The sequence below is a fragment of the Choloepus didactylus genome, chromosome 2 (assembly GCF_015220235.1).
Source record: "Choloepus didactylus isolate mChoDid1 chromosome 2, mChoDid1.pri, whole genome shotgun sequence".
NCBI lineage: Eukaryota > Metazoa > Chordata > Mammalia > Pilosa > Megalonychidae > Choloepus > Choloepus didactylus.
In genome coordinates this window covers 16,751,797-16,778,550 of record NC_051308.1, presented here as the reverse complement: position 1 = coordinate 16,778,550, position 26,754 = coordinate 16,751,797, and the positions used below count along the sequence as shown (strand labels likewise).

At 40.4% G+C, this 26,754-nt stretch overlaps 1 protein-coding gene and 1 pseudogene across 6 annotated transcripts in view; both read left to right on the top strand.

Annotated features, from left to right (window-relative positions):
• Window positions 1-15,811, top strand: part of SIPA1L2 (signal induced proliferation associated 1 like 2) — a 261,788-nt gene extending 245,977 nt beyond the window's left edge. For 4 of the 6 annotated variants that reach the window (XM_037820966.1, XM_037820960.1, XM_037820984.1 and 1 more), the window contains 4 exons: window positions 7,474-7,527; window positions 8,086-8,209; window positions 9,277-9,358; window positions 14,505-15,811. In XM_037820966.1, the coding sequence (XP_037676894.1) occupies window positions 7,474-7,527; window positions 8,086-8,209; window positions 9,277-9,358; window positions 14,505-14,651 (407 nt within the window). In that variant the 3' untranslated portion in view covers window positions 14,652-15,811. The remainder of the gene's footprint in view (window positions 1-7,473; window positions 7,528-8,085; window positions 8,210-9,276; window positions 9,359-14,504) is intronic. The other 2 variants (XM_037820991.1, XM_037820977.1) reach the window with 1 other exon arrangement.
• LOC119526794 lies at window positions 497-8,171 on the top strand (annotated as a pseudogene).
• Window positions 15,812-26,754: the final 10,943 nt, after the last annotated feature.

Sequence of the window (26,754 nt, the reverse complement as noted above, 5' to 3'; positions counted from 1 at the left end):
AATATGAAAAATGATACACCAGCTCTGGGAAACTATGAAGAATATGCACAGCTGGTCTCATTATAAAGATTATAAAGTGATCCATCTTCTTTTTCTTCAAGCAATATCACACTGTATATAGCTAGAGGCAGGAAAATGCGGCCACACTTGGACCAGAAATCTAATTCTTGAAAGTAGGCAATTAGTCAAAAGAATGAAAAAGCTTCCTACAGACAAACATTATGCAGCATTATTAAAAATTTGCTAACAAATAGAGCAAACTCTACCCAAAAAATTAAATGCCAAAAAAATTGAGATCTCCTTCATAGGTCTACAGAGGGAAAAAGTAAATCAAGTGTGGTGTGTGGTGCCTCCATGGAGCCCAGGCAGCCTGACTTTACCCAGTACCGTAACAACCAAGTTAGAGGTCAGCAAGAACGGCAGTCTCAAAACCTGGCTGAGTTACATTTCAGATGTTGTTTTCGCTGGGTTAGGTTCTTGTGTTGGTGGGAGCAAGATGCAACCTTCTGATGCGTGCACGCTGCGGGTGCAGCTAGTCCGCGTGCGTGAGTGGGGGTGGCGGGCCTCAGACTTGGGCCTTCCCTCCTGACTGTTCAGCCTGACGTCTTCAGCCGTGAACCTGGTCGGAACCTGGTTGGTGGGAGGCGCCGCAGCTCGGGCACCGCCACCGAAAACCCGCAGAAATGGAAACCTTGACAAAATCGTTATGGCTTTGGATGATATAATCAAGTTGAATCAAAAGGGAGGAAAGAAGCAGAACTTTCCAAGACGAAATGGAAGACTCCAACAAAGTGGTACCCGGTAATTCAGGATAACAGAATTCTGATTTTGGTAAGAAAAGTCTGATCTGTAGAGAAAGAGTCATGCCTGGAAAGAGACGTCCTTATGGGGTTGTCACTGGCCTTGCAGCTAGGAAAGCAACTGGAATTCGAATAGGAATCAGACCTGTAAATCGACCACCTCTAAGTGACAAGAATAAAGAGGGATATTTTCCAATATTAAAAAGGAAGGCAAACCTGAGACAAACTGAAGTGCAGAGGAAACCAGTTGCCGTTCTTAAGAGACCTAACCAGTTAAACAGAAAAAATAACATTCCAGCCAATTTTACCAGAAGTGGAAATAAATTAATCCATCAGAAAGACACACGTCAGGCAACTTTTCTTTTCAGAAGAGGCCTGAAGGTTCAGGCCCAGTTGAACACAGAACAGCTGCTCGACAATGTACTAGCAAAGAGAACTTACCAAAGGCAGACTTCCATCACAAATGGAGGAATTTTAATGTATCCGTTGACAATCCTGCAGCAGTGCAGTGCTCAGTAACTCAGAAACCACGGTTAGCTGGTACTGCTGTAGCCTCATTTTTGGCAAAGTGAGAGCAATCTGATATAAAGAAAGTTCCTAAAGGTCTACCCCTATGATTTGACATAAATAGTGCTGGAAAACAGATAGGGTTGACTTTGAGCAATTTGGGATCCTAAATGAACAGAGTCGCTGTCACATTCAACAGAGGAGGAAACCGCTTTGTAACCGTGGGATAGATCCCAAGTCAAAGGAACTTTTAAGGGATGACTGTTTGCAAAGTTGAATTGCTTGAAGAGTGTCATAGACACTCAAGAAACTTTATTGCAAAATACTCACAAGGCTAAATAACTCTATTTTTATCTTGGAAGTTTTTAAAAAAATATGTATAAGATAAAGAATATTCTCCCTGAAAGAATAACGGAATATATACCTATCTGTTCTTAAAGTTTTCGTGGATGGCTCAGCAGAACAATCCTCTATTTGACTTTTTGGGTTCCTCATGCAGCAGAAGAAAGACAAAGAAACTGATTATTTTTATGATATTGGTATTTAATATCTTGTTTCCTTTGCCTATTTGTTAGACTTTGCCATGATAAATCTTGGCCTTTGGAAATATGAGTAGGTCCCTTTGTTTCTGTCACTTATACTTTAATAGTGTTGATGTAATAAGTGCAGTTGCCTTTTCTTCAGAAATGTTTTTTAAAAATTCATTAGAATTCTAGTTTGTGGCTTTAAGATTTATGGGAATATCTGTAACTCAGTTCTTTTTTCAGGTAGTATTAGGTTAATCCCTCAGAATGGTAAATCTTTAGTGACAAACTTTTAATAAGAAATGTAGCTGTAGGCATTAGTCTCAGTTTAAGATGTTGGTGTTCAAAGAATGGAAATACGTGTTTACAAAGTTATCCTACAGGGCCTTGTAGGAGACGGTTCGATGTAAAAAAAATCTCAGTTTGTGTTTAGTAAGTGAAGAAATCGTAAGAGGAAGTAGCAGGTTGAAAAACAGGTAACTGAGTAAAAAACCTCAAAACCCAGGTCATAGGTATTCTGTTTGGATATAGGATAGTCTTGGGTCTAGTGTCCACAAAGAATTTTTCACATGATATTTAAAAGAACTATAATTATTAAAATGGATTGAGTCCCTTAGATATTTTGGTAGTAAAATTAATAACCATGAAGCCCTAGACTTTCTTCTTATTCAAAAAGTTATTTTATAAGCTTTTTAAGCTTGCTAAATGAAGCAGTATACAATTCCAAAAACAAAAATATACTTGTCTATATCACAAACAAAAAAAAATGCAAAAGTGATAAGAGAGTTGCATTATAATCTTCCTTTATACCTCTCACTTTGATTTAATTTATGGAATAAAGTTCAGGCATTTGTGGGGAGAAAAGAATTTGGTTTTTACCCCTTCTGGGGTGGTGTGAGGTGTTTGTTATGCCAAGATCTAAGCGTCTTCAGATAGTTGTGTGCTATAAGTTATGATATAATGCCAAAATGCAGCAAAATATTCTAGCTACAAGTTATAGTTTTGATCATTATGAAGCTTGACTTTTTGGTTTTCTATAACTTTAAAACCTCTAAATAGATGTTAGTTTCTCTAGAGTATGATATTAATGTTTATTTTTCCTGTTTAAAAAAAAATGACTTTATCACTCTTGCCTGCCTTGCATTGTATACTAGATTTCCTTGTTACTCATGCTCCTTGGGTTTCCTCTTGGTTTATTCAGAAGCCATAGAAAACTGTCAATACCAGTTTCATGCTTATACCAAAGAATTAAATCTCACCTAACTATCTGGTATTTTTCAAATACTTAAACTGATAACAGATTATTGGAAGTTAGTCACAGTATTAAAAAATAAACTGTAGTCTCTCCTTAGCTATTTCATGCTTTTTGTAGAGGCCAGGTTACCATTGCAAAGTATGAATGTTTGCATTTGGTCCAGGAACAATACGTTATAGACTGGTTAGAATTATTGGTAGCTTATTTTAAAGCAAAGGAAAAAACAACTGAACGTGAGTTGCTGTCCTTAGAACAATTTGCAAAAATATGGTGTGAAGGTAGTTTTCATTTTCCTGTTGAGTTATGTTAAATATTGTGCAGAGCTATTAATGCCTTTTTTTTGAAAACCTTAAAAATTGCCCCAGATATTGACACTGAGTACATCAAACAACAAATGTCTTTGTATATTAAACTTTTGTTCTTTGTGAATCTGTAATTTAATTTTCTTTTTAAATATAAAATTTTGCCTTTGGTACAACTAAAAAAAAAGATGAAACCTCTTGCATATTAGAATGCCTAAATAAAATTTATGATGTACATGATGCTATAAGATAATCATTTTGTGACACTTGCAGTGTTCATCATATCCTTTGTTATGGGGAGTAACATAAGGTTTAGGAGCACCATGCAAGATATATAATAGATTCCATCCTTCCCAAGAATGATAAAGTGGACAAGCCCAACTAGAAAACCTAGTAACAGGTCATCAGTGAAGGAGAGGAGGGGAGTGGAGTCTCTTTAAAAGGTCTGTAGGATTTAAAGTCGTTCTCACTTATAAAAATGTCAGAAGTAGATAATTGGTATGTTCTTGGGCTTTTGTTGAATGGGTGATGTTGTTGAAAACAGGCTTACAAGGTAAAATTACAGACTCAAGGTCAGAGACTGTGGATTTCATGTCTTCCTGGCATAAGCAGGCCCCAGAACTTAAAAGGCCTTTCTTCCTCTCTTTTGGCATGTGAATGTGTGTGTGTATCTGTGTAAGGCACATACAGAGTTAACTCGTGGGGATGAGCTGCTCCACATAAGTGAATTTCTACAGAAAGTAGAAGTATATACTTTATTAGAATACATTCCGTTTGCACTTGGTTTCTTAAACGGAGTATAATCATAAATTTTTATGATGCAACAGGTGTATTGTTTTATGTCTTTTTGAGTTCTGAGGTTTCAACTTAAAATTGAAAACGTTGTTAGTTATTAACATTCTGACCACTAGGTGAGTTTGTGTGTGTGTGTGTGTGTGTGTGTATACAAACATAACTCAAACAAAATGTGACATACTGTGTAACCCCTAATGGTAACATAATTAGTTTAAAAAAAATAGAATAAAAAAGAAAAAAAATGACTGCTACATAGTTGAAAAATGCAAAGCCAAAGATAATATAGTAAATCAACTTAATTATTTCAAAAGTAAGAAATTAAAAATTGTTTCAAGCTAGCAGCACTTATACCTTAAATGAAGAATAAGTGCAGGGCTTTCCTTTGTTCATTATTCAGGGACAGGTTCTAGACCATTTTCTTTCTATATCCATCATTGGGCTGTAGAAAACTAAACCAAAGTATTTTATGTTGAAAGTATAGTGTAGCATTATTTTTATTATTTCCTAGTAGTCAATTAGGTGCGCCAGCCACTTGCTTTCTGCAGTCTGCTAAGCATAGTTATCAGAATCAGAACCTTTAGTTTCCTACATGTAGCTGCAAGCCCAGCTTTTCTTTATTTGTCTTTCTAACAAATATATATGAGAACAGCTTTGTTTGTGGAAACAGGTTTAGTTTAGTCTGTCCTTGCACTTGTATGTTCTGCGTGGCGCACGTCTGGCCCATGTCCTTCCTATTCCGCACCCTCGGCAGACGTGACTAATGGATGGAGCACTCACGCCCCACCAATTCCCCACCAGACCCAGGCTTGGCCTTACCGTTCTCAAACAGTGCTCCAGGCAGCCTGGATTGACTAAAGGGAGTGATTTCATGCAACGGTTTTGCTGTCTCAGCTCTAGATTGATATGCAATAGCTTGTTGGCTGTTCATCCTTCGTTTAGGGCCAAATATGTTCAGAAACTGACAATGAAATAAGAATTTTTAAAGATTATTTAAGGGCATGAATTTTTTGTGCATAAGCTATGCCTAATGTCTCTTTTTAGCCAGATTTGCTTGCAAACACAAAGAATGAGAGGAAAAAGAAACAGGCTGTTACTGTGAAATTATGGTCTTCTCTGAATTGACCATTTACATGAAATTCATACTCCTACACACTTCTCTTTTCTTAATGATTTTGTATGTGCCAGTTAGTTCAATGTAAAGAATTACTTGGTTACTGAATGTTTATCATCATAGAAATAAGCTATGGGGGAATATAGTTTTCCACTGAAAACTAAGATTAGCTATTTTATAAAGTAGTTTAGTGTCTGTACTTAATCAACTCAACTTCTGTTTGCATTTCAACCTCCCAGTCTTTTTAGATCCAAAGTAGAATCTTTGTAAAATTACATTGCTAGCAGAACTCTATTTTTGGCTCCTTGCTTCCTGCCCAGTAGGTCCTTGTTTCTCCCCAAGGAATGACTGACTGGCTGCTGTTAGCAATTTCTGCTTCTGTGAAATATGTAGATATTTTATCAATTAAAGTAAAAAAAAAAAAAAATGATGATGCAGGCTATTTTTCATCCAGATATTTAGACTTGACCATCAGATGCAGATATATTAAGAAAGATAGAAACATAACCAAATTATCACTGGGCTGCTTAAAATGAGGATGAGTCAGTGGAACTCTTCTTCAAAGGAGAGAAAAATAAACTGTCATTTTCTTTTGACATTCTTTTTCATCAGTAGTTAAATTCACTGTGGAATAAAAATGCATCTCCTGTGTTCCATTATTTGGGGCCTCGCAGAATGGGGACTATCTTGGATACAACCGCAGCCCAAACCCTTCCCAACCAGCCCCTAGAGCTGCTCACCCCAGGAAGTGTGCCCCGTTGTTCATGCCCCCACCTGTTCACATCACATCACATATAGAATTTAGGCAATGCCAAAATTATGATATTAATTAAATTGCAAAGTACTTCACCATACACAAAATCACTACTGTCCAATACCAAATCTCGCAGGAATGTACAGTTACAGTATGTTTACCAGGTCTTAGAAAATTTGAAGTGTGGAGCCTTAAGGTCATTCTTAAGGCCTTACAGGAATGTTAGTTGAAGGACGTCTGCATTCCTATTCAGACGTGGCTTGAGAACTTCCTGTGTGAGTGCTAGCTCCCTGTGCTCTCAGAGAACTTTCAGTTTGTCCCTAGGCCTTTACTAGGGCACCGAATGTGTTTACTGCGCCATGCCCACTGCTTTACAGCCCCGGGTTTCCTCTGTATGCTTCTGGCAGCCTTTGACGTTACCATCCTTTTTAATTAACTAAAGGTGCATGACCCTCCATAAACCAAACAAGCAGGTAGCCTCATTAGGAGACTCATCCAGCAGCCAGAGGGAAACGGAATGGGATAAATTAAGAACAGAGCACCACCGTCACGGACCCAAATGTATTTTCTCAGCCATTAATCAAATCATGCAAAAAGACTCCAGCAGCAGCAGTACACCTGCTGTAACCCTCGGATTCCGACTGTAAGTGTGAATGTATGCTCAGAAACCAAGGAGAGAAGTGTCAGGGAGTGGGGCAAAGTGGATGATTAGATAGATATATTCCTGAGTCTTCCACATTGTTAAAAAAAAAAGTGATTTTTTTTTTTTTTTTTTTTTGCCATGCCATTCACTTTTCTGGACCAGTGTTCTTGTGTCAATGTTTAGTTCTCAGAGCCGGGTCTATCTGGTGCCGATTCTGAAGAATATTATTTACCCTTTCCTAATTGGCTTTCAAAACGTTGACTATGAAGTTACTGGTGCCAAAAATAGAAAAGGTCTTGTTCTAAGATATAGCACTCTTCTTAATTACAATCATTATAGATCAGATATAGGTCTGATCTGCTATAAATACTGTGCCCCTCAGATCTTCCTTTAAGGGTTTCTAGTGAGATTATTTAGTGAATCTCTCTTATCCCATCTATCTTTGTATTCTTGGAGTGAGGCATCTTAGAATGAGCCATTTAAATAAACTCCAAATTATGGCATATGTTTATGGCTGGATTTGTATGTGTGGCATACCATATATGTTCGTCATACACAAAAGTCATGTATCCAACAGGACAGTTACAAATGAAATGTCTGATCTAACCACATTGTTTAGCTTTTCATAAAATTGACTCTTGAGGGGTTTTCCTCATTTAGAACACACACACGTGTGTGCAATATTTATGTGATACCAATATTTGAGCCTTGTGTGGGCTCCAGAGGTTCTCAAGTTTAGAAAGATATTACTGTTCATAGGAAAATTCTAAATCTTATTTCAGGTGTTGATTCAGATGAAGAACTTGGGCTGCTCTGTCACCACACGTCCTATCTAGGTGATTTTCTGGAGCTGATTGTTGGCTCTTGATATCTTGTAAACTTTTCCTTTTATTTCCCATGTCTGCACGTCTGCATGGTTATTCAAGCTCTGAGGGTTGGGAATGCAAAGGGTGAGATGTATCCTGGCTATTCTTTCTCAGGAATGTTCTCTGGGATTGGGATGAGCTTGAGGAGATGTCCATTTCCTGGTTGCTATTAATTGGTCAAGTCATCATTCAGTTCTGTTTTTTCATGCACAACTGGCAGCTTTAGCATTCCTTGGATGTGGAAAGAAGAAAGCAAATTGGCTCTAGCAAATCCAGTATCTGCTAATTGTCCCCATGGCTGTGATGTGTGGATGCCATACAGCCCAGAAAGGACAGCCAATTTTAATGCTTTCTGATTGTCAGCAGCTTGCCTGATTTTGTTTTTCTTTGTTTGGTTAAAACAGGGCAATAACCAATTTGGAGGGGGAAAAAAGATTTTATTTACCTACTAAATTCATTTCCACTAAGAAACATTGCTTTATGGCTATTACTAAATCTTCTTTATGTGTGTTTTTCTCCCGGTTCCAGACCAGAGAGTGGCATCATTCTGTACCTTGACAGACATGCAACACGTGCAGGACTTGGAAGGATCCCAAGAGCTACCATTATGTGTAGATCCAGGCAATGGAAAGGATTTCATGGACACAACTGGGTATGTGAGCCTTCAGGGAGGGGAGGGGGGACCCCTCCCTCCCTCTCCTCTCCCAAACCGTGGGGATTGATAGGGATTCAGCTTACCCCAGGCCAGCCCGGGAGACCATTTTCCACCTGTGTGTTCTCCAGTCCTTAAGAATCCAGAGAAGATGCTGAGTGGGACTGACTCAGCTTCCTGCCCTGCCGGGTTGGATGGTGTTTGGCAGCTTAACTGCTCCACTCCATGAGCAGACCTGCCTGCCAAGACACATGCCCCATGTCCAAGGTTAGGAGGAGCTGAAAGTGCCTGGCCTGGGAAGGTAGAGCTTCCCCGACGGAGAGGAAGGGCTGGAGTCCTTGGGAATCAGCGTCTGCCACCTGATTACTGTGATAGCACCAGGCAGCTACACCTTGCTGATCTCAGCCTTCCTCCTGCCAAGTCATCATCTGCCTCTGCCCCATGCATGCTGATCTAGCAAAGGACACGTTTTCCTCCATGACCCCAAGTCCTTGACCCTGGCTCATGCTCTCTATTGAAGTGTTTTCAGAATGAATCATCTCTTTCTCCTAAATTCTTGTCATGTTTATCCCCCATGGAATACACGTTTTTGTTTTTTTTTTCCCCTGTGTCATCCATTCCTAATTCCAGCCTTTATATGAACTTGAAGTACTGTTAACTTGCATGTTCCCCTTGGTAATAAGCTTCAAGGTATTTTAGTGACAGGGAGAGGCAAATTGGGGAGACAGATGTATATATTTGGTTCCCAGGACTTTCTTGGGATCTACCTTGTCTTGATTGGCTAAACTTATTTAAATAATCTCTCGTTTGTTTTCTCACCAACCTATATGTCTGTAGAGATTCTGAATCCCTTTTTAAATCATTGGAGACTCCGGAGGGATTTTCCACCAAAGCAGCAATGTGTACTCTTTCTCCATATTCTTATTATACCTAATATTATTTATTTCCTTGCCAGGTTATAAGCACATGAAATAGTTGTGAGTGAAAACTTTAACAATTAAAAAAAACTGAATGAAATGTCTTGACTTCAACTCCATAGTCTTTTTAATTATATCCTTATTTGCCAGGGAGCGTTCTCCATCAACACTGACTGGCAAAGTCAATCAGCTGGAATTAATTCTTCGACAACTACAGACGGACCTTCGGAAGGTAAAGCAATCCATTGGAAGTCCATAATCAGAATGTTTTCTCACCAAATCAACCCCTTTTGACTGATATAAATAGATCAAATTCAGTTTTCTGGCCCATGACTAATATATCTCATTTTAGGGGACAAAAGGATTGCAGTAGATATGAATGTGAATGAGGGCAGTCTCTCTATGTGGACAGTTTCCAGTGTAAGGTGAAAACAGCAGGCTAGCGTTTTCAGTTCAGTGGGCTGTCAATTGCACCAGCTATTTATGTGCTAAAATGAGAGGAGTGAGTTGCTGCCAGAAGACTTGGTCAACTTCAAGACCCCAGAATCTCCAGCTCTACACATCAACCCTTGTGGGGTCAGTCCTTAAAAGTTATGAAATAGTTTATTCCATAAACCTTTTCTGAACTCTCGTTGCATCATGAGCACCGTGCTGGACTCGGGAGATACATCAAGAAATCCGTCCCTGCATCAAACCGCCTAAAGTAGAGAGGTGACAGACAGATGAAAATGTGTTCACACCATGGTACGAAAAGTGTTATGCTAGAAGAATACTCAGCCCAGCCACAGATCAGTAAAAGTTAGCCAGATGAATGCCTTCCAGGCAGAGGGGGGCCTCCTGATCGGTACTTGGTGAGGGAATTTTAAGTAATTCAGCATCGCTGAGGCATAGAAGATAATGATGGGAGTAGCCAGAGATGGAGCTGGACAGGGGAGCAAGGATCATACTATTGAGAGTCTCATAAGAGATTAAAAGTTAGAGGAAACCATGAAAGGATTTTAAATGGGAGGGGATCATCTTGAGATGTGGAAACTAGATCAGGGGTGAGGTTGGAGGAAGGAGAGACCTTCGTGTTAAGAGGCTGTTGTAAGGAAGAAGATGCATATGCAAGCAAGCGAGGGGATAATCAGTAGTGTGGGGTGCTTTGGAAAGCAGAGAGGATGGGGTCTAGAGGACTAGTGGAGGAGCATTGCTTGCTCTATAAGTCAAGAGAAGGTGAGAAAGATAGGTGAAGAGTGAGCTAAGTTTATAATGTGGGGGTTAGAAATAGAGAGGTGCCTATTTGATGGCTTCTGTTTTATTTGGGAGCTACTCATTCATTCATTCATTCAGAAAATAATGACTGAGAGCCTGTAACCTAGTTCAGAGCATTAGGGAATGAAGACAAACTCTCTGCTCTCATGGTTACTATTGTTAGTAAATAAAGATATAGAAACTGTCAATAGTGGTAAATGCTATGAAGGAAAATAAAGCACAGTGTAAGGAAGTAGTTTGTGATTAGGGGGTGGGGGTGGGTAGTTAGGAAAGGCCTTTCTGAGATTAAGCAGGCATCTGAATACGTGAGGGAGCCAGAAAAGGGTGTTCCAGACTGAGGGAAGAGGTAGTTGAAGGCCCTGAGGCAGGAATGAGCTTGATCTACATTCCCTAAGGCCAGCATGTCAGGGCCCTGAAGTGGAGACAGGTGGAAAGAGGGGAGACAGAAGAGGTAGCCAGGAGACACATCAGGTAGGTCTTTCAGGTGGGGAAAATGATTCTGGGTTTTGTGCTAAGTAAGTTGGAAGCCACTCGTGGATTTTGAGCAAGGGAATATCATGATTTGATTTGTGTTTTTAAATAAATCACTCCAACTGCCTCCTGGAGAATAATTGGAGGGAGAGCAAGAATAGAATCAGGAGACTGATTTAGAAAGCTCTTCCCATAGTCCAGGAAGGAAAGGATGGTGGGAAGTGGCCAGATCCTGAATATATTTTGAACTTGGAGCCAACAAGACTTTCTGATGGATTGGATGTGAGATGTGAGAGAAAACAGAATCAAGAATGACTCTCACGTTTTAGTCTGTGTAACTGAGTGAATGGTGGTGCCATCTCCTGCAATGGGAAAAATGAGGGTGGAGCTGGCTTTGAGGGTACAGGGAGGGAAGTCAAGAGGTTAGGCTAGAAACTTAAGGAAAGGAGGGCCACAAACTGAGCCCTTGAAGTATTCCAGTATCAAGAAGAGGAGGAAGATTCGGCAAAGCAAAGGAGGAAGGGGACAGTGAGTTAGGAGAGACCAGAAGAGCATGGTATGTCCAAAGCCAAATGAAGAAAGAGTTTTGAAAAGAAGGCAAGAGAGCTTAAAGAAGATAATTCATGTAAAGCTCTTAACAAAGTGCCTGACATATAAAATTGCAATAAATATTAACTGTTACAATTTGAAAAGTTAAAAAAGAATGGCAAGAGAACAATTATGTGAAATGCTGCTGTAGGAATTGCCTGATGAATTAGGAACCTGGAAATAGTTGGTGACATTAAAAAGTACAATGTCAGCAGAGTGGTGGGGCCGGGGGCGAACGCCCAGAATGCCTCCAGGAAGGAACAGAAGAATAGGAGAGGGAGTATAGACAACTTTTTTGAGTAGGGTTTTGTTATCCAAGGAAATGGATTTGGAGTGTAGTCACTGGAGGTGGGGAGTGGAGTGCCAAGGCCAGAGTTTTGTTTTTGTTATTTTGTTTGTTTTCTAAAAAAGGGAAAAATTGTAACTTCTGTGAACACTGATGGAAATGATTCAATTGGGAAGGAAATAATTATAAAGGTGAAGAGAGAGAGCATGATGTCCTTGAACAGGCAAAAAAGGGATGAGCTCTAGCATACAAGGAAGGGAGTTGGCCTTAGGAGTAGGGACAGTTCATATATAGAAGAGCTGAGAGAAAGAGAGTGTGTGTGTGTGTGTGTGTGTGTGTGTGCACGTGTACGTGTGCGCCTGTGTACATACATATACATACACACATAGTTCAGACAGATAGGTTGCTACAGTTCTCTTGTTCTCTTCTAATTATTTCTCTTTTTTTCCAGTCATGAGACTGAGTGAGGGAGGAGTGGGAAGAAGTATTGGAGCTATAAGGATAGAGGATAAGGTGTGATATACCTTATAGAATAAAGGGTGAATTGAGTACATCTGGTAGGATTGCCAAACAATGCTGAAAGGTACATTTGAAATTTGCAGCATAATTTAAAATGATATCTTTTGGCCAAGCTACATATTTTTCTCCAGCTTGGGTGACCAGCTGTCTCTGTTTGACCTTGGAATTGAAGGGTTCCCTGGGACATGTGACTTTCAGTACTAGAACCTGGAAGTCCCAAGCAAGCTGGGATTGGCCAGTTACCCTGTCTCCAGCTATTGTTGTAGGATAGTTGGAGATATTAGGGGTTAGCCAAGAAAGCAAAATGGGGAGAGAAAGACAGGGACATTAGGGTGTGATTGAACTGATGGATCATGAAGTCTAAACTGGGTGAGGAGAGAGAAAGTCATTGTGGGGACTATTGATGGACAATAAAGTAAGATCAATGGACTAGACAATTACTGGAGGGAGTCCTGGAGAAATTATTGAAAAAGACAGAAGATGGTGGTCAGGAAGCAGGAACTTGAAAAAGATTTAGGAAGGAGTGCAATACTAGTAATGGCAAGGAAGAGCATATGGCCATGGGAGTGAGGGCTGAGGAGGGGTGAATTTCACATGCTTGAGAGGAAGTGATGGAGAGATTGGCCAGAGTGCTGGATGGAACATCTGTGTGGATTTGAAATCATTAGGAAAGATGACAGAAATAGTGGGGGAGAGACGGGGGTGGACCAGGTTCTAGAATTGTCAGTTAATGATGGCAGGAACTGGGGACACAGTAGGTAATTGCCATAAGGAGTGGTAGCAGGTCTTAAAGAAGCTAGAGTTTTAGGGAGGAATAGTAATCTGGACTGAAAAGTGACACGCAAGGAGTTCACATGCCATGACTCCAGGCCCTGTGTTTGTCAGACCATGGGAGATCTTTTCAAAGAACCAATTTTTGGTTTTGTTGATTCTTTCTATTGTTTTTCTTTTTTTTATTCTCTAATTTATCTGCACTCTAATCTTTGTTATTTCCTGTTTCTGCTTGCTTTGGGTTTAGTTTGTGATTCTTTTTCTAGATGCTCCAGTTGTGAGGTTAGTCTCTGATTTCAGATCTTTTTTACCTAATACTTCCTAATTTCCCTTGTAATCTCTTCTTTGACCCATCGGTTGTTTAAAAGTAGGTTGCTTAATTTCCACGTACGTGTGAGTTTTCCAGTTCTTCCTCTGTTACTGATTCATAGCTTTATTCTATTGTGGTTGGAAAAGATACATGGTATGATACCAGTATTTTTACATTTATTGAGACTCATTTTATGACCTAAGATTTGGTCTCTCCAGGAGAAGGACCCATGTGCACTAGAGAAGATTGTGTATTCTACTTCTGGGGGGTGTAGTATTCTAATCTGTTAGGTCTGGTTTGGTGTATAGTATCATTCAAGTCTTCTATTTCCTTATTGATCTACTGTCTAGATGTTCTATTCATTATTTAAAATGGTATATTAAAGTATCGTGTTATTAAAGTAGAATTGTCTGTTTCTTCCTTCAAATCTGTCAGTATTTGCTTAACATATTTTGAGACTGTGTTCTTCGGTGCACTTATATTTATAATTGCTATATCTTCTTGTTGAATTGACCCTTCTATCAATATATAGTAACCTTCTTTGTCCTTCATAACAGTTTTTTACTTAATGTCTGTTTTTTCTAATATTAGTGTAGCTACCCTAGCTCTCTGTGTTATAGTTTTTCATGGTATGTTTTTTTCCATCCTTTCATTTTCACCCTACTTGAGTCTTTGAATTGAAGTTGGGTCTCTTGTAAACACCATATAGTTGGGTCATGCTTTTTTTAGCCTTTCTACCAATCTCTGACTTTTTAATTGTAGAGTTTAATCCATTTACACTTAAAGATACTACTAATAATGCAGGACTTCCTTCTGCCATTTTGCTATTTGGTCTTTGTAAGTCTTTTACCTTTTTTGACCCTCAGTTCTTCTGTTAATACTTTCTTATTTATTGAATAGAGCCTAATATGAACTGCAATTAATAACTTGTATTTATAACAGCCAATGGAGTGGAAGGAGAGAATATGTTGAGTTGTTCACCCCTATCCCTTTTTTATTGACACAATTCAGGAGCAGGCAAGTCACCTCACTGAATTAATTAAGCTCCTAAAGAATAAATAAATAAGTAAAACATAAGAATAAGGGATTCTTGGCCCCCAGCTTAGAAGAAATGCAAGCTTAGGGGAGGAGTGAATGTATCCATTGCATCCATGGTTAATTCATTTCTACTGTTACCAGGAAAAACAGGACAAGGCTGTTCTCCAAGCTGAAGTTCAGCATTTGAGACAAGACAACATGAGACTGCAGGAGGAGTCCCAAACAGCGACAGCTCAGCTGCGAAAATTCACAGAATGGTTTTTCAACACCATAGACAAGAAATCTTAACCAGCCCATTCCCCATCAAGGGACCACTGTGGGAATGCCCGTTGTCCCTGTGAAGTCACAAAAATGTGTTTTTTAAACCATGCTTTCAATCAGCCATCGATGTTGTTGCTTTTCTGCTCTGCCCAGCCAGCACCATTCATCCCAGCAAGATAGGGAGCCTCGATTCTTTCCTGGTAGCTGTCTTGTGGTAGCTGAGAGCGACAGTGATGTGAAGATGAATGTAACTCCCCATGTCAAGACGAATGTAAAATCCTGGTGTCAGTTCAGACCTTTGTCTTTTAGATTTTATTGGAATGGTGCTCTGGCTTGGGCTTACCTCAAGAGGGAAGGAGTTGGGTTTTATTTCCTATATATCAGGTGACCTGGTAGAGATGTTAAAGCAATTTACCATAGTTTGGGCTTTAGTATTGTAAAATAAACCTAAAAACAAATAATCAGACATATACTTTAATGTTAAAGGTGCTCTATTTTTTTGTATGTACAGTAGTTTTATTTCCACAGCCACATTATCATAGCAATAAGAATAGAGGCATAGTAAATACTTGGAAAAGCTGAGGTGGGGGTAAAATAAAAGCACTGATATGTTTAACACTAGTGTGAATGCAGTTACTTTAGAGACTTATTTATTTGCAGGAACAAATGGTGCCTGGTGCCTGAATATTAACAGTGTTCTGATTTTTAAAAAAAAGATACTTATGCCTTGTAAATGGCTCACTGAGTAGTCACTTCAACTCTTAGTTTACTTTTGTATAGTTAATGCTCTGCTGATTCAAAAAAAAAGAGTAAATCTGCTTAATTACTAGAATTCCCGTATGCTGTGAGCCAGCAGAATCACTTGTACAATGCCAAATTTGTTTATTCTTTGTACAGAAGCTTTGATGAAGTGTCTTGTATTTAACACCCTTATTTAAGCTTATTTAACCTTAAATTGTTAATTTTATAAAATTTGGTTTTATCTGCACTATGATGAGGAAGTTAGATAGCAGCAAGCTCAGAAATGACTTAGCTTGCCAGAAATAGACTGAGGAGCAGGGTGGGGAAATTCTAACAATTGGATGCTGCTAGTACACAAGTTGTTTGTATTGCTTTACCATTTTTAACTGTTATATTTGAGATGAACATACATTTTGCTTTTTTAATAAATGTTTAAAAGAAGTCCACATAAATAACGGTGTTGTCAGGTGAATGTAAATTTTTATCTTCTGATATGCCAACAATCTGACTCTGTGAATTTATTTCAGGTCATTTAGGATCACATCTGTATTCAGTGTTGTTTAGCTTTCTTCTTATAGAATCCCACTCTGATTTAAATTGAAGAGTAACTAACATTTATTCATTCTTGCTATGTGCCAGACACTACTCTCTGAGCTTTCCCTATGTCCTATTTAATCCTAATAGTATCCTTAATAGGGGGTAGTGAGATCCCCATTTTCCAAATACGTGAACTGAGGGTCAAGTTAAGTAATTCCCACAGTTGCCCTTGATTTTGCCTACAAGAAAATGCATGCAGTAAAATAGTAGGAATTTGAAAACTGATAAGGAAGAGGTAAACTATGAATTTGAATCAAGTGTAAGACAAAAAGAAGGTATAGAGCAGAGGCCAAAGTGGGAACGAAAACATAGTAAAGTACTTAGTTGTCAACATTCTGAGAATAGAAAGCATATCAAGACTTCAGAGGAAACAAAGTTTTTTCTAGAGTTTCTCTGAAAAGGAATCATGTGGGCTTCACCTGAGAGGAGTATTGAACAATGTCCTTAACTTTCCTATAACAAATCTAGCAGCAGGTTCCATACAGCTGTTTCTTGTACACGCGGCAGTGAAGGGCCCAGGTGCCCTCTATAATGCTCCCTGTGAATGTAGCTTTTTAGACTAGCAGGACATTATGAATCAAGTAGATATCTCCTCCCCACCCCCTTTCTTCCCTTTCTCACGTGCCAGGTGATTTGATAGGAACTGCAGGATCCAATGGTGATCAAGGCCATCCAGCCCCTATCTTCATGGAGTTCAGAGTCTAATACGAGGAGGCAGACAAATGTGAAAGAAATACAGTGCCAGGGGTGGGATCCCCTAAATAATTATAATAGCTGCCATATAAATATCGCTATGTTCCAGGTACCATTCTCCATCCTTTGTTATCCATCTTGCAACCCCATGGGGTAGGTACTATAATCATTCCCTTTTTAAAGATGAGGAATTGAGATGTGGACAGGGGTTAGGGGAGACTTCCGTAAGTATGTGACCTTCGATAGTTGAGAAAGGGCAGCCACCGGAAGACAGGCAAAGCGTGTTGCAGGTAAAGGGAAACACAGGAGCCTATGGGATGGCAAGATGTCTGGAAATAGATAGTAAAGGGGAAAGTTTGGGAGATGAGTTTGAAGACATATGCACAAGCCAGATCATTATATGGCAGGCCATGATAGAACTTGGATTTTGTTCTAAGTTTAAAGCAAAGCTGTGGAAGTAGGAAGGCAGCATAATGTTGATCTATATTTTTAAAGGATTATTCTGACTTCTAAAGGAGAATGGATCATATAAGGACCAGGCTCTACAAACTTTTTCTGTTAAGGGCGGATAGTAAATACTTTAGGCTTAAGGAGACACATACGGCCTCTGTTGCATATTCTTTATTTACTAACCTTTAAAAATGTAAAAACTATGTTTAGTTTGCAGGCCAAACAAAACAGGTCACCAGCATAGTTGGCCAACTGGAAAAAGGGAAAGAGTTGATGCAGGGTGCCAGTTTAGGTAGGAGATGATGCTGGCATGGACTACGGTGACAGGATGGAAAGAAGTAGATGAACCATGTTGAAAATGTGTTGTGGAGATAAGAGCCCTCACAAGGTTTGGATTTAGGAGGGAAAGTTTGATCAGGAATAAGACCTAAGCTTCAGAGAAACAGACAAACTGCATGTTATTGAGACAATTTTCCATAACTGTTTTTTGCCTTTAATGAAAGTAGAACAACAGACAGTTATGTTTCTGGCAAAGGCCTACAGTGCAGCTATTCTGCATCGTTGATCAAGGGTGGTTGCCTTCATTTGCTTTAGAGAGCAATTAAGTAGATGGAAAGGTTGACGTTGCAGTAAGAGAATAAAGAAATTTGACCCAAACCTAGCAGAACGGAGAACCATCCACCTTCCTAAGGCAACTCTATGGACAAGACCAGAGATATTTTTTTTAGGAAACAGTTCTCAATATATACTAATAAAAAGAATGAATAATTTATCAAGTCTGTCTCCAGTGGGCCATCCACATAATTTCAGCCTGTGAAAATTTTTTTTTGAACAGATGTTTCCAGTCAACAACCAAGTCATAGAAGAATCCAGTCACGGTCCCATAGTACATGTGGTTTTTAGCAACTTGGCATCCTGATGAACACTCTGCTACAAAATGTACCCCTTAATAACAAAACATGTTGACTTGCTGTATGAACTTACTTGGTACAAGCTAATTAAATATTGGAATATATGTGCTAAAAATAACTTTTTTCCTAACTAACCGTATGGAGTGATCTATTATGTATGAAGGCCATTCTAGTATGTGACAATTAAAGTTAATTAGCATATTAGAGGCTTTTATCTTGCTATTCTCTGTAACAGAGAGCCTGTTTATCATTAAAAATATAAGTTATGATTCAGGATTGGGGGCATATAACAGAATACAGTCCTGATTTTGCTACTCACAATTATCTTTTGAAATGTCAGGAGTCTCTTGTCCTGCTAGAACATTAAAATGCAGATTTTGATTACATATCATTAACAAGGAGCCTTTATCAAACTCATAAAGCCTTAAGCCATACCTTCTTGTCTACAGAGCCAAAGATCAAAGGGATATCAGTAAATAGAATATAACGCTCTTGATAGATTTCTTCACAAAGAAATATGACTCGTTGGTATTGAAGTATTTGAGTATTAAATTCACTTGTTCCCTGTGTAAAATCTTAGCCTGAGAAAACTGAACCTGTTGTTCAGGGAGAGATCTGAAATAAAATTTATGGACTGACCAACAAATGAATTCTTTAGTTTTGGAGCAGCCATGACTATAACTTCTTAAGGGTGACCGCTATCCTCATCTCCAACCAGACGAAAGGCATGTCACTAGAAACAAATCGCCATCTGTGCCAAAGCCAGCACTCCTCCCGACAATCGCCAGGCTACCATGAAATACATTTGTTCAAACCTTTCTGAGAGATAAAGGCCCATTACTTTCACTTCTAACCTTTGCAGAGTATTAAATAATCTTGAATCCTCTGAAATCCAGCATTATTTTAAGCTAGTGTTTGTTCTTCATAATCCGCAAGTTGGGAGATCGGAAATGGGAGGAGGGGATAAAGAAAGATTTTTACAGATGCTTTCCTCCTTTGAATTAATGATTGATAAGAAACAAGTTCCAAGTTATTTGGGTGTGTTTGTGGACTTTGTGCATGCAAATTTAAAGCCACTTCCTTAATGCTAGTGTACGCCATTCAGGAATGGTACTGCCGGAAAAGAAACTCGAGTTGAATGGGTTTGCTTCAATACCTGTTTTGAGGAAAGAAAGCAGTAAATGTGTTTACTTATGCTCCACAGGAGGGAAAGTGGTAAGCAACCTGCCAAAATCCAAGGAATGCGTTAGGCTCCTGACCTATGATCTCCAAATTAACCCAAAGACCAAGCTTCCTGACTTTCAATAATGGGAATGAGACACAAACTTAAGTATAAAGAAAGTTGTCTTCTCATGAACTTTATAGAAGGTTTAAATGGGCATCATTCTCCAAAGGTCACAGTCTTGTATTTTGACACAGAACGTACAAGATTTCAATGCTTTTAAGTTACTTAAAAGAGAAAAAAACTTCGATCCTGCAAACCTACCTCTGGTTCATTTTAATAACGGAAAATGTACTGCTCTTTTAGGTCCTTACAAAGTTTTGTTACAACTAATAGCATCTGCAGACTCTGAAAACATGCTGAGATCTGTTTCCATCCCTATTTAAATAAAAGGGTCTGCCTAAAATTTGCAGAGCATCCTGATTTTTTCAGAAGAGGAAATGAAAAATAATGAGCCCCCCTTGACATGCAAAGAACCTTTGTCTGCTAAACTGCCGCTGAGTTATTAAAGAACAAAATTAAGGATTAGACTACCAATGGCCTGGCCATCAATACCCACCAAGCTGTTTGGCACTGGGGTTAGAAGTTTTGTTGTTGCTTTAATACCAGCTGTTCTCCAAGAATCCAGTGAAAACTGTGAGGAAGGCTGTGTGCAAGAGTAGGGTTCAAAATCGTAGCATTTCAGTAAATAATCTGCCTCAACTAAATCACTGCTGGCTCAGAGAGAACTAAAAATATGCATTTGCGGATGGAGATTTTAGACCCTGGCAGAGTCTCCTCTATCACTGTTTATGAATTAAATTGGGCCTGGTGTCTGGGTCCTTGCCCCTCTTATCCAAGACCATAATCATTGATAGCAAACCAGGCAGGATCTAGCTGAATGCGCCATTAAATTGGAGTAATTAAACATGGCAGTCGTGTTCCACTAGGATCTGATTAAACACCTTGTAGAAGTCATTACTGAACCCCATCTGGACTGAGGGTTTGCCAAAATAGCAGGCTAAAAGCCCATGATCCCCACTTCCATAAATATAAAATTCCAAGAACGGGCATTGTTTCCCTTTAAATTAAGTACTTGAGAACTCAAATAGCCCTGCTCAAAAGAGGAAGTAGCACTTTCGTGTAACAGCACAAAAGTCAGTGGGTTTAACCCCTCAGTTCCTACTGGATTCTTTTTGTCCTTGTTCTTTAAATGCCTAAAGGCCATTGTCCAGTCAACCATTTCATGTCTGAGTGGTGGTGGGGAGGGGAGAGGATGAGAAAAGATCCAGTAGTGACCGAATGAATGAGATGCATACACAGGCCACGTTGCTTACACTAACTCCATTGTTGAGGTGAGCTCTGAAATTGATTTTTTTCCCTCCTAATTTAACAAGTTATTGTTCTGTTCCTGCAAAGCAAGGGCCTCTTATCTGATATGTCCTGAAAAGTAAAATCAAATTAGACTTGACTGCCCTAATTGTTTACTGTCTTGTTTGTATGAGGATTATTCCTGCCAGTGACGGTGACTTCCAAACGTAAATTCTATTGTTTAAATATTATCTAATAATATAGCAGTTTAAGGGAAGATGTATGGAGGAGGCCCACCTTCACTTGTCCAATGCACCAATTCCAGTGTGTTCAGTAGTTCAACCATACAAATGCATTGTATTAATGATTGTGAGCATCAAACTTGCATGTTTATAGATGCACATTTTATTACAAAAGTATTTGCCAACATATATGTCCATTTTCAATTAATCCTGCTGGGAAAATTTGACTTATCCAGCCCTCTGGTACTAACTTTTGGCCCTTATTAACCTGTTGCCTTTATTCTACTTGAGCATTCATCACACATAGCTTTCTTTCCTCCTGAATTATGCCTTGTGGTGAATGCTAAATGAAAACAATGGAGATGGGGACCTTAATGAGTTAGTTTCTGAAGACTCGAGATGGATAAATTCAGAAAAACAAGCTTAATCTCACAAATAAGTACTTGTTAGAACAAGTGCAGGGAGATGTAGAAACACCAAGTGCTCCTCGCATGTTAAAAAGCAGCCAGACTATATATTCAGAGAAAAGACTCATCGTTCCAAGCTTTGCTCTGGGGGGCACAGGAGGAGCAATAGAAAAAAAGAGCTCTCTCTGTAGAGTGATTTATTTGGTAATTAATGCACAGAAGAGTAAGAATGATTCTGAAGTGTTTGCTCCAGGCCTTAAATTTTAACATTTAGCTTTGCAATTGGAGCATCTGGTAGGACAGTGAGGTTGGATGAGCCCAAGACTGAGATCAGGCGCCAGGGCAGCAGGGGAAGGGATTAAGGATGAATAGCTTCAGGGATGCTTGAGGATTCAGAAGCCTGAAAACAGTGGGGAAGAAAATGCTTCGAAAGAAGAAAAACAGGCTATTAGGAGAAGGGCCTGGTACTGACTGGAAGGAAGAACCGCAGAGCAGGAAGGGACCACTTTGTAGAAAAGAAGATGAAATAAATCCTGGCTAGATGGATGGATCGATGGGGGACCCGGGCAAGACCAAGTTTATAACGTGAACTGTGATTAGGTTATTCATTGGCCATATCAAAGAAAGTGTGTGTTTGTGAGTATAGGACACTGGTTGCATTTTGGTGAAGGAGATCTGAGTTCAGCATTTGATTCATCTCAGTCAAGTTAGGTCAATCAAGATTCAAAAGTAAAGTATTTGATGCCTTTGAAATGAAGAGTTATTGGGAAAAATCTACTTTTTCAACACTGCCTTAAATCATGAAGCCAACCTTATTGGACCTGATTATAGCCTGGCTCCTACAGTAATTTCCACAATGGCCCTTGGATAATTGAATATAATCAAGGCACAGGTGTGGAACAGGTCAGGTTCAAGACTCTCCATCTCCCCAAGTCACTCAGTTTCAGAGCATTGCCCAGTTCTCTGATCCTCAAAAAGAGAGACATCCCACACAGCCCTGCATGTAAGCCTGGCAATGCCTAGAGAGAACATTAGGTGAGGACCTGTCCATCTCCGTTCACAGCCTCTGGAGACTTCATGTTGACTTGCTCATGTGCACCTTTACCTGAAAAGGTCATGGTTAACCAGTGCTATTAGCGATTCTCAAAAGGATAAATGAGCTTCCTGAATTTTCACAGAACTTCTGTGAGCTCATGCTAGCTGTTAGGGAATTGGGAAATGTCCACAGGAGCCCTTGAGTCCTACCAAGTCAAAGAGGAGAGCTCTCAATGAAAAGCCGCTTCATTTCAGCTTGCCAGCCTTGGCAGACAGAGGAAGTAGACTGAGTGTTCAGATGATCTTGGCTGGCCCCACTGCTTTAAGGCATGAATCAGTTCTGAAGTTAAGAGCTTAAATTATCTTAGATAGTTGCCTGGACAGGGTGTATAATTCCCCCAGCACCCCAGACTGCTTATCCTTGCTGTCCTTCACCGAAAGAGTTCACATGTGGAAATTAGGAGACAGGAAAGAGAATTCCAGCCTGAGAAGAAAGAAGATTGACCAAGACTAACTGGGTGCTTGCTGGAGACGCTCTCGGCCCCACTTTCAACCTGGGTGAAAGCTGTGAAAAGTCATGTGGCCACAGCCTAAGTTTGTTTGTTTTTTTTTAATTTCAGTTTTATTGAAATATATTCACATACCATACAGTCATCCATGGTTACAATCCACTGTTTATAGTACCATCATATAGTTATGCATTCATCACCACAATCTATTTCTGAACATTTCCTTAAATCAGAAAGAATAAGAATAAAAAAAGAAAGTAATAAAGAACACCCGAATCATCCCCCCCCATCCTACCCTATTTTTCATTTCGTTTTTGTCCCCTTTTTTCTACTCATCCATCTAGCCTAAGTTCTTGAGCCTAGAATTTACTATGAAACATCAGAAAACCCTGAAAGGAAAATCTTATCTCAAGACTTTTTTCTCAGCAAAATTAAGCTGCCTAAGCTCTGCTTTGAAGATTCTTTATTTTTCTCTTTTATATAAGAGGTAATTCATGGACTATATTCTCAAATACAATTTTAGTCCTCATGAGAATTTTGTCCCGTAACTGACATTAATTGTGACTCCTAAACCCAAATTATAATAGCCCCCTTTCTTCCCTCTACCACTTCCTCTTTTTTTCTTCCTCCCTCCAGCCACTAGCTCCCTTTCTTCCATATTTTGAGTCCCTGTCATGGGCAATGGGAATGCACTGATGAACTAAGGAGGTTACAGTGTCATGGGAGAGACAACTTTATTGACAGACAAATCTGTTCACCATGGAGGGTGCAATAGCAGAAGTGTGAACAAGTACTGTTGGTGGGCAAACGGGAAGCGGTAAGGCATGCAGGAAGGACACAGAGCTGGGTCCTAGAAAAAGAACACACATTTGCCAGCCTGGACTCCCTGTTTCAGTTAATCTCCATTTTAACTCCAGCCTTCTTGCTGAGAAAAGTAAAAGGACTAGGCCCTCTCTCCAGATGTGAAAGCAAGAAAGGCAAAAGGGATGCTAACACCCTCCGTTCTGGGTTGAATGGTCTCCCCACCAGATATGTTCAAGTCCTAATCCCTGCTCCTATGAATGTGACCTTATTTGTTTGCAGAAATAGAGTCTTCCAAAGATGTGATTAGTTAAAATAAGGCCAAACAGCATTAGGGTGATCCATAATCCCACACGATTGATGTCCTTATCAGAAAGGGGGAGGAGACAGGCAGACCCTGGGGACGGCTATATGAAGATAGAAAATGAGGAGCGATAGATCCACAAGCCAAGGAACACTGAGGATTACCAGGAGCCACCAGAAGCTGGAAGAGATTAGGAATCGTCCTCCCCTACAAGTTTCAGAGGGAGCAGGGCACTGCCAACACCGTGATTTTGGACTTCTGGGCTCCAGGACAGGGCGACAATAAATTTCTGTTGTTTCAAGCCACCCAGACTGTGGCATGTTATCACAGCAGGAAATGAAGGCACCATCTAACACCATGAATGCCAATAATCCAACAAAGAAAATATGGGTCTTAACTTTTTAAAGACATTTTTTACTGCAAGAGTGCACCAACAGGACGGACTAATACTTCTCTATTCAACACCCACAGATGGCAATGAAGGCGACCCTGCTTTTAAGTGGCTCAACGTTCCTGGGAACCATACCCTGAGGCAGATTGTCATCCATCAGCCTGTGTGCTTGTCTGCTGGAGTGTGCTGGGCAGCAGCAGCAGCCACTGTGGCGAGACTGCAGAAGGCAGTGGGACACCTTATTACTTGGGAACCCCAGGGGAGCAGCCGAATGCAAAGCAGCAGGTTGCCAATTGATTCTGTTCCTGGGCTTTGACTAACTCTCGGGCCACCTCCAACGGCCCCTTCCCTGCCTCAGCCACTCCCAGGCCAGGATGGGGCTGAGGTGGAAAGGCTGGGCCTGGGAGAAGGTGCAGAGGAAACTTGGGGTGGCCAGGCCTCCCTGTCTCCTCCACAGAAAACCCAGGCCATGGGTCAAGACCGGAGCTCCCACGGCCCTCCCCACTAAGCACACGCCTGGTGGCTGAGCAGGTTGGAGCCATCCTCGGGTAGCATTAGCAGAGGCACAAATGAATCTAACAATGCATTTTTCATCCAGGGACAAACTCACTTGAAGGAATGCTAGCCCATCTCCCTGGCCAAAAGAAATGCCTGCAGTGAAAGCATTTTTTCCTCCCTTCTTCATGTTTTAAATTTTTAAACCTGGCAAAATAAAAACAATCTGTGGCACTGGGCTGGTTCCTGCAGGTGCACATAACCGAGTTTCAGGGCTCACTGTGCCCCCTCCAGAGAGACTGAATGGAACAATCCCGAAGGCTGTTTCCTGTTTGTGCTGTTGGAAGCAGAGCCTCTTAATCACATTTATACTGTATGGGTGTGGGCCAGTCAAGTCAGCTGAATATCCCACACCAACTCCCAAAAACCCTTCTGTTGGGAAGTTTTCAGACTTCTTGGAAGAAGAGCTTCTGCTCGATGGAGTTGAAATTGATAATCCTTGATCAGAGTCCATTCTCACATGACGAGTAGAATGCATATCGTGATAGTAAAGGAGAAATGAGACTGAGTTTCCTTTCTGGGGATGGGCTCCTCCATTCTTTTCACGTCTCCAGCCTGGGGCCTAACACACTGTGCTGGTTTGGATGTATTATGTCCCCCAAAACACCATTATCTTTGAGGTAATCTTGTGTGTGCAGACGTACTAGTCTTGTTTAGATTGTAATTCTTTGAGTGTTTCCATGGAGATGTGATCACTCAACTGTGGACAAGATCTTTCATTGGGTAATTTCCATGGAGGTGTGGCCCCACCCATTCAGCATGGGCCTTGATTAGTTTACTGGAGCACTATAAAAACTCAGACAGAAGGAGCGAGCTTGCTACAGCCAAGAGGGACACTTGGAAGATGCACAGAAGTTGAGAGAGGAGCTCCAGCTTTAGAGACATTTTGGACACAGACTTTGAAAGCAGACACTTGCTCTGGAGAAGCTAAGAGAGGACAAATGCCCCAAGAGCAACTGAGAGTGATATTTTGGAGAGAAGCTGAAGCCCAGAGAGGAATGTCCTGGGAGAAAGCCATTTTGAAACCAGAACTCTGCAGCAGACGCCAGCCACGTGGCTTCCCAGCTAACAGAGGTTTTCCAGACACCATTGGCCATTCTCTGGTATGAATGTTACCCAATTGTTGATGACTTACCTTGGACACTTCATGGCCTTAAGACTGTAACTGCATAATCAAATAAACCCCCTTTTATAAAAGTCAATCCATTTCTCGTGCTTTGCATTCTGGCAGTACTGGCAAACTAGAACACACTTCAAGTAGCTTGTTGCTGTGAGGTTGACTCTCTAGACTTTGGCAGTGGAGACACGATCAAGTGCAGGTCTGGAGAGGGTCGAACCTGCATTAGGCTTTGTTGTTTTCATAACAAACAGCTGAACCATCACCAGGGAATGTGCTGTGTGGCAACTTGAAAAGTCACATTTGGTTTAAGGAACAAGAACTGAGCTAGAGTCTCTTAAAATGGGATCCAGTCAAGCCTTGACTTAGAGGTTGAGCTACCACTGTGCTCGCTTCAACTCTACCTGTCCCCCTCAGGCACACTCACTCCCTTCCCCTCTCATCTGGGGGCCATCTCTATCCTTCCCTTAGACTTTGCCTTGGTCTGGACACCGGACACTGTAAATAACTAGAGTATTGGTGAATATCTGGTACCTCAGAGCCTTAAGCAACACAGCTGTCTCTCAAAGGGAGGTTCTCTAACACAAGTTCTCCAGAAAATAGGTAGTTTCCTCAATGGTTTCTCTCTCCACCCACTAATTTTAAAACCAAAAAAGCAATTGAATGTGATTTCCTATTGTCTGAGGAGTGGAAATGGGGTCAGATGAGGGGGGTTGGGGGACACAGGGAGTCTGCGGAGGGGTGTAGGGTGCTGTGAGGCTGGCATGTCTGTGTGTATATTTGATTATGGTGTGGGAGGGAGTGGGGGACTATGATTCTGCCTCTGTGAATCTCACCTCCACTCTCTGCAGCTCCCCACTCCCAA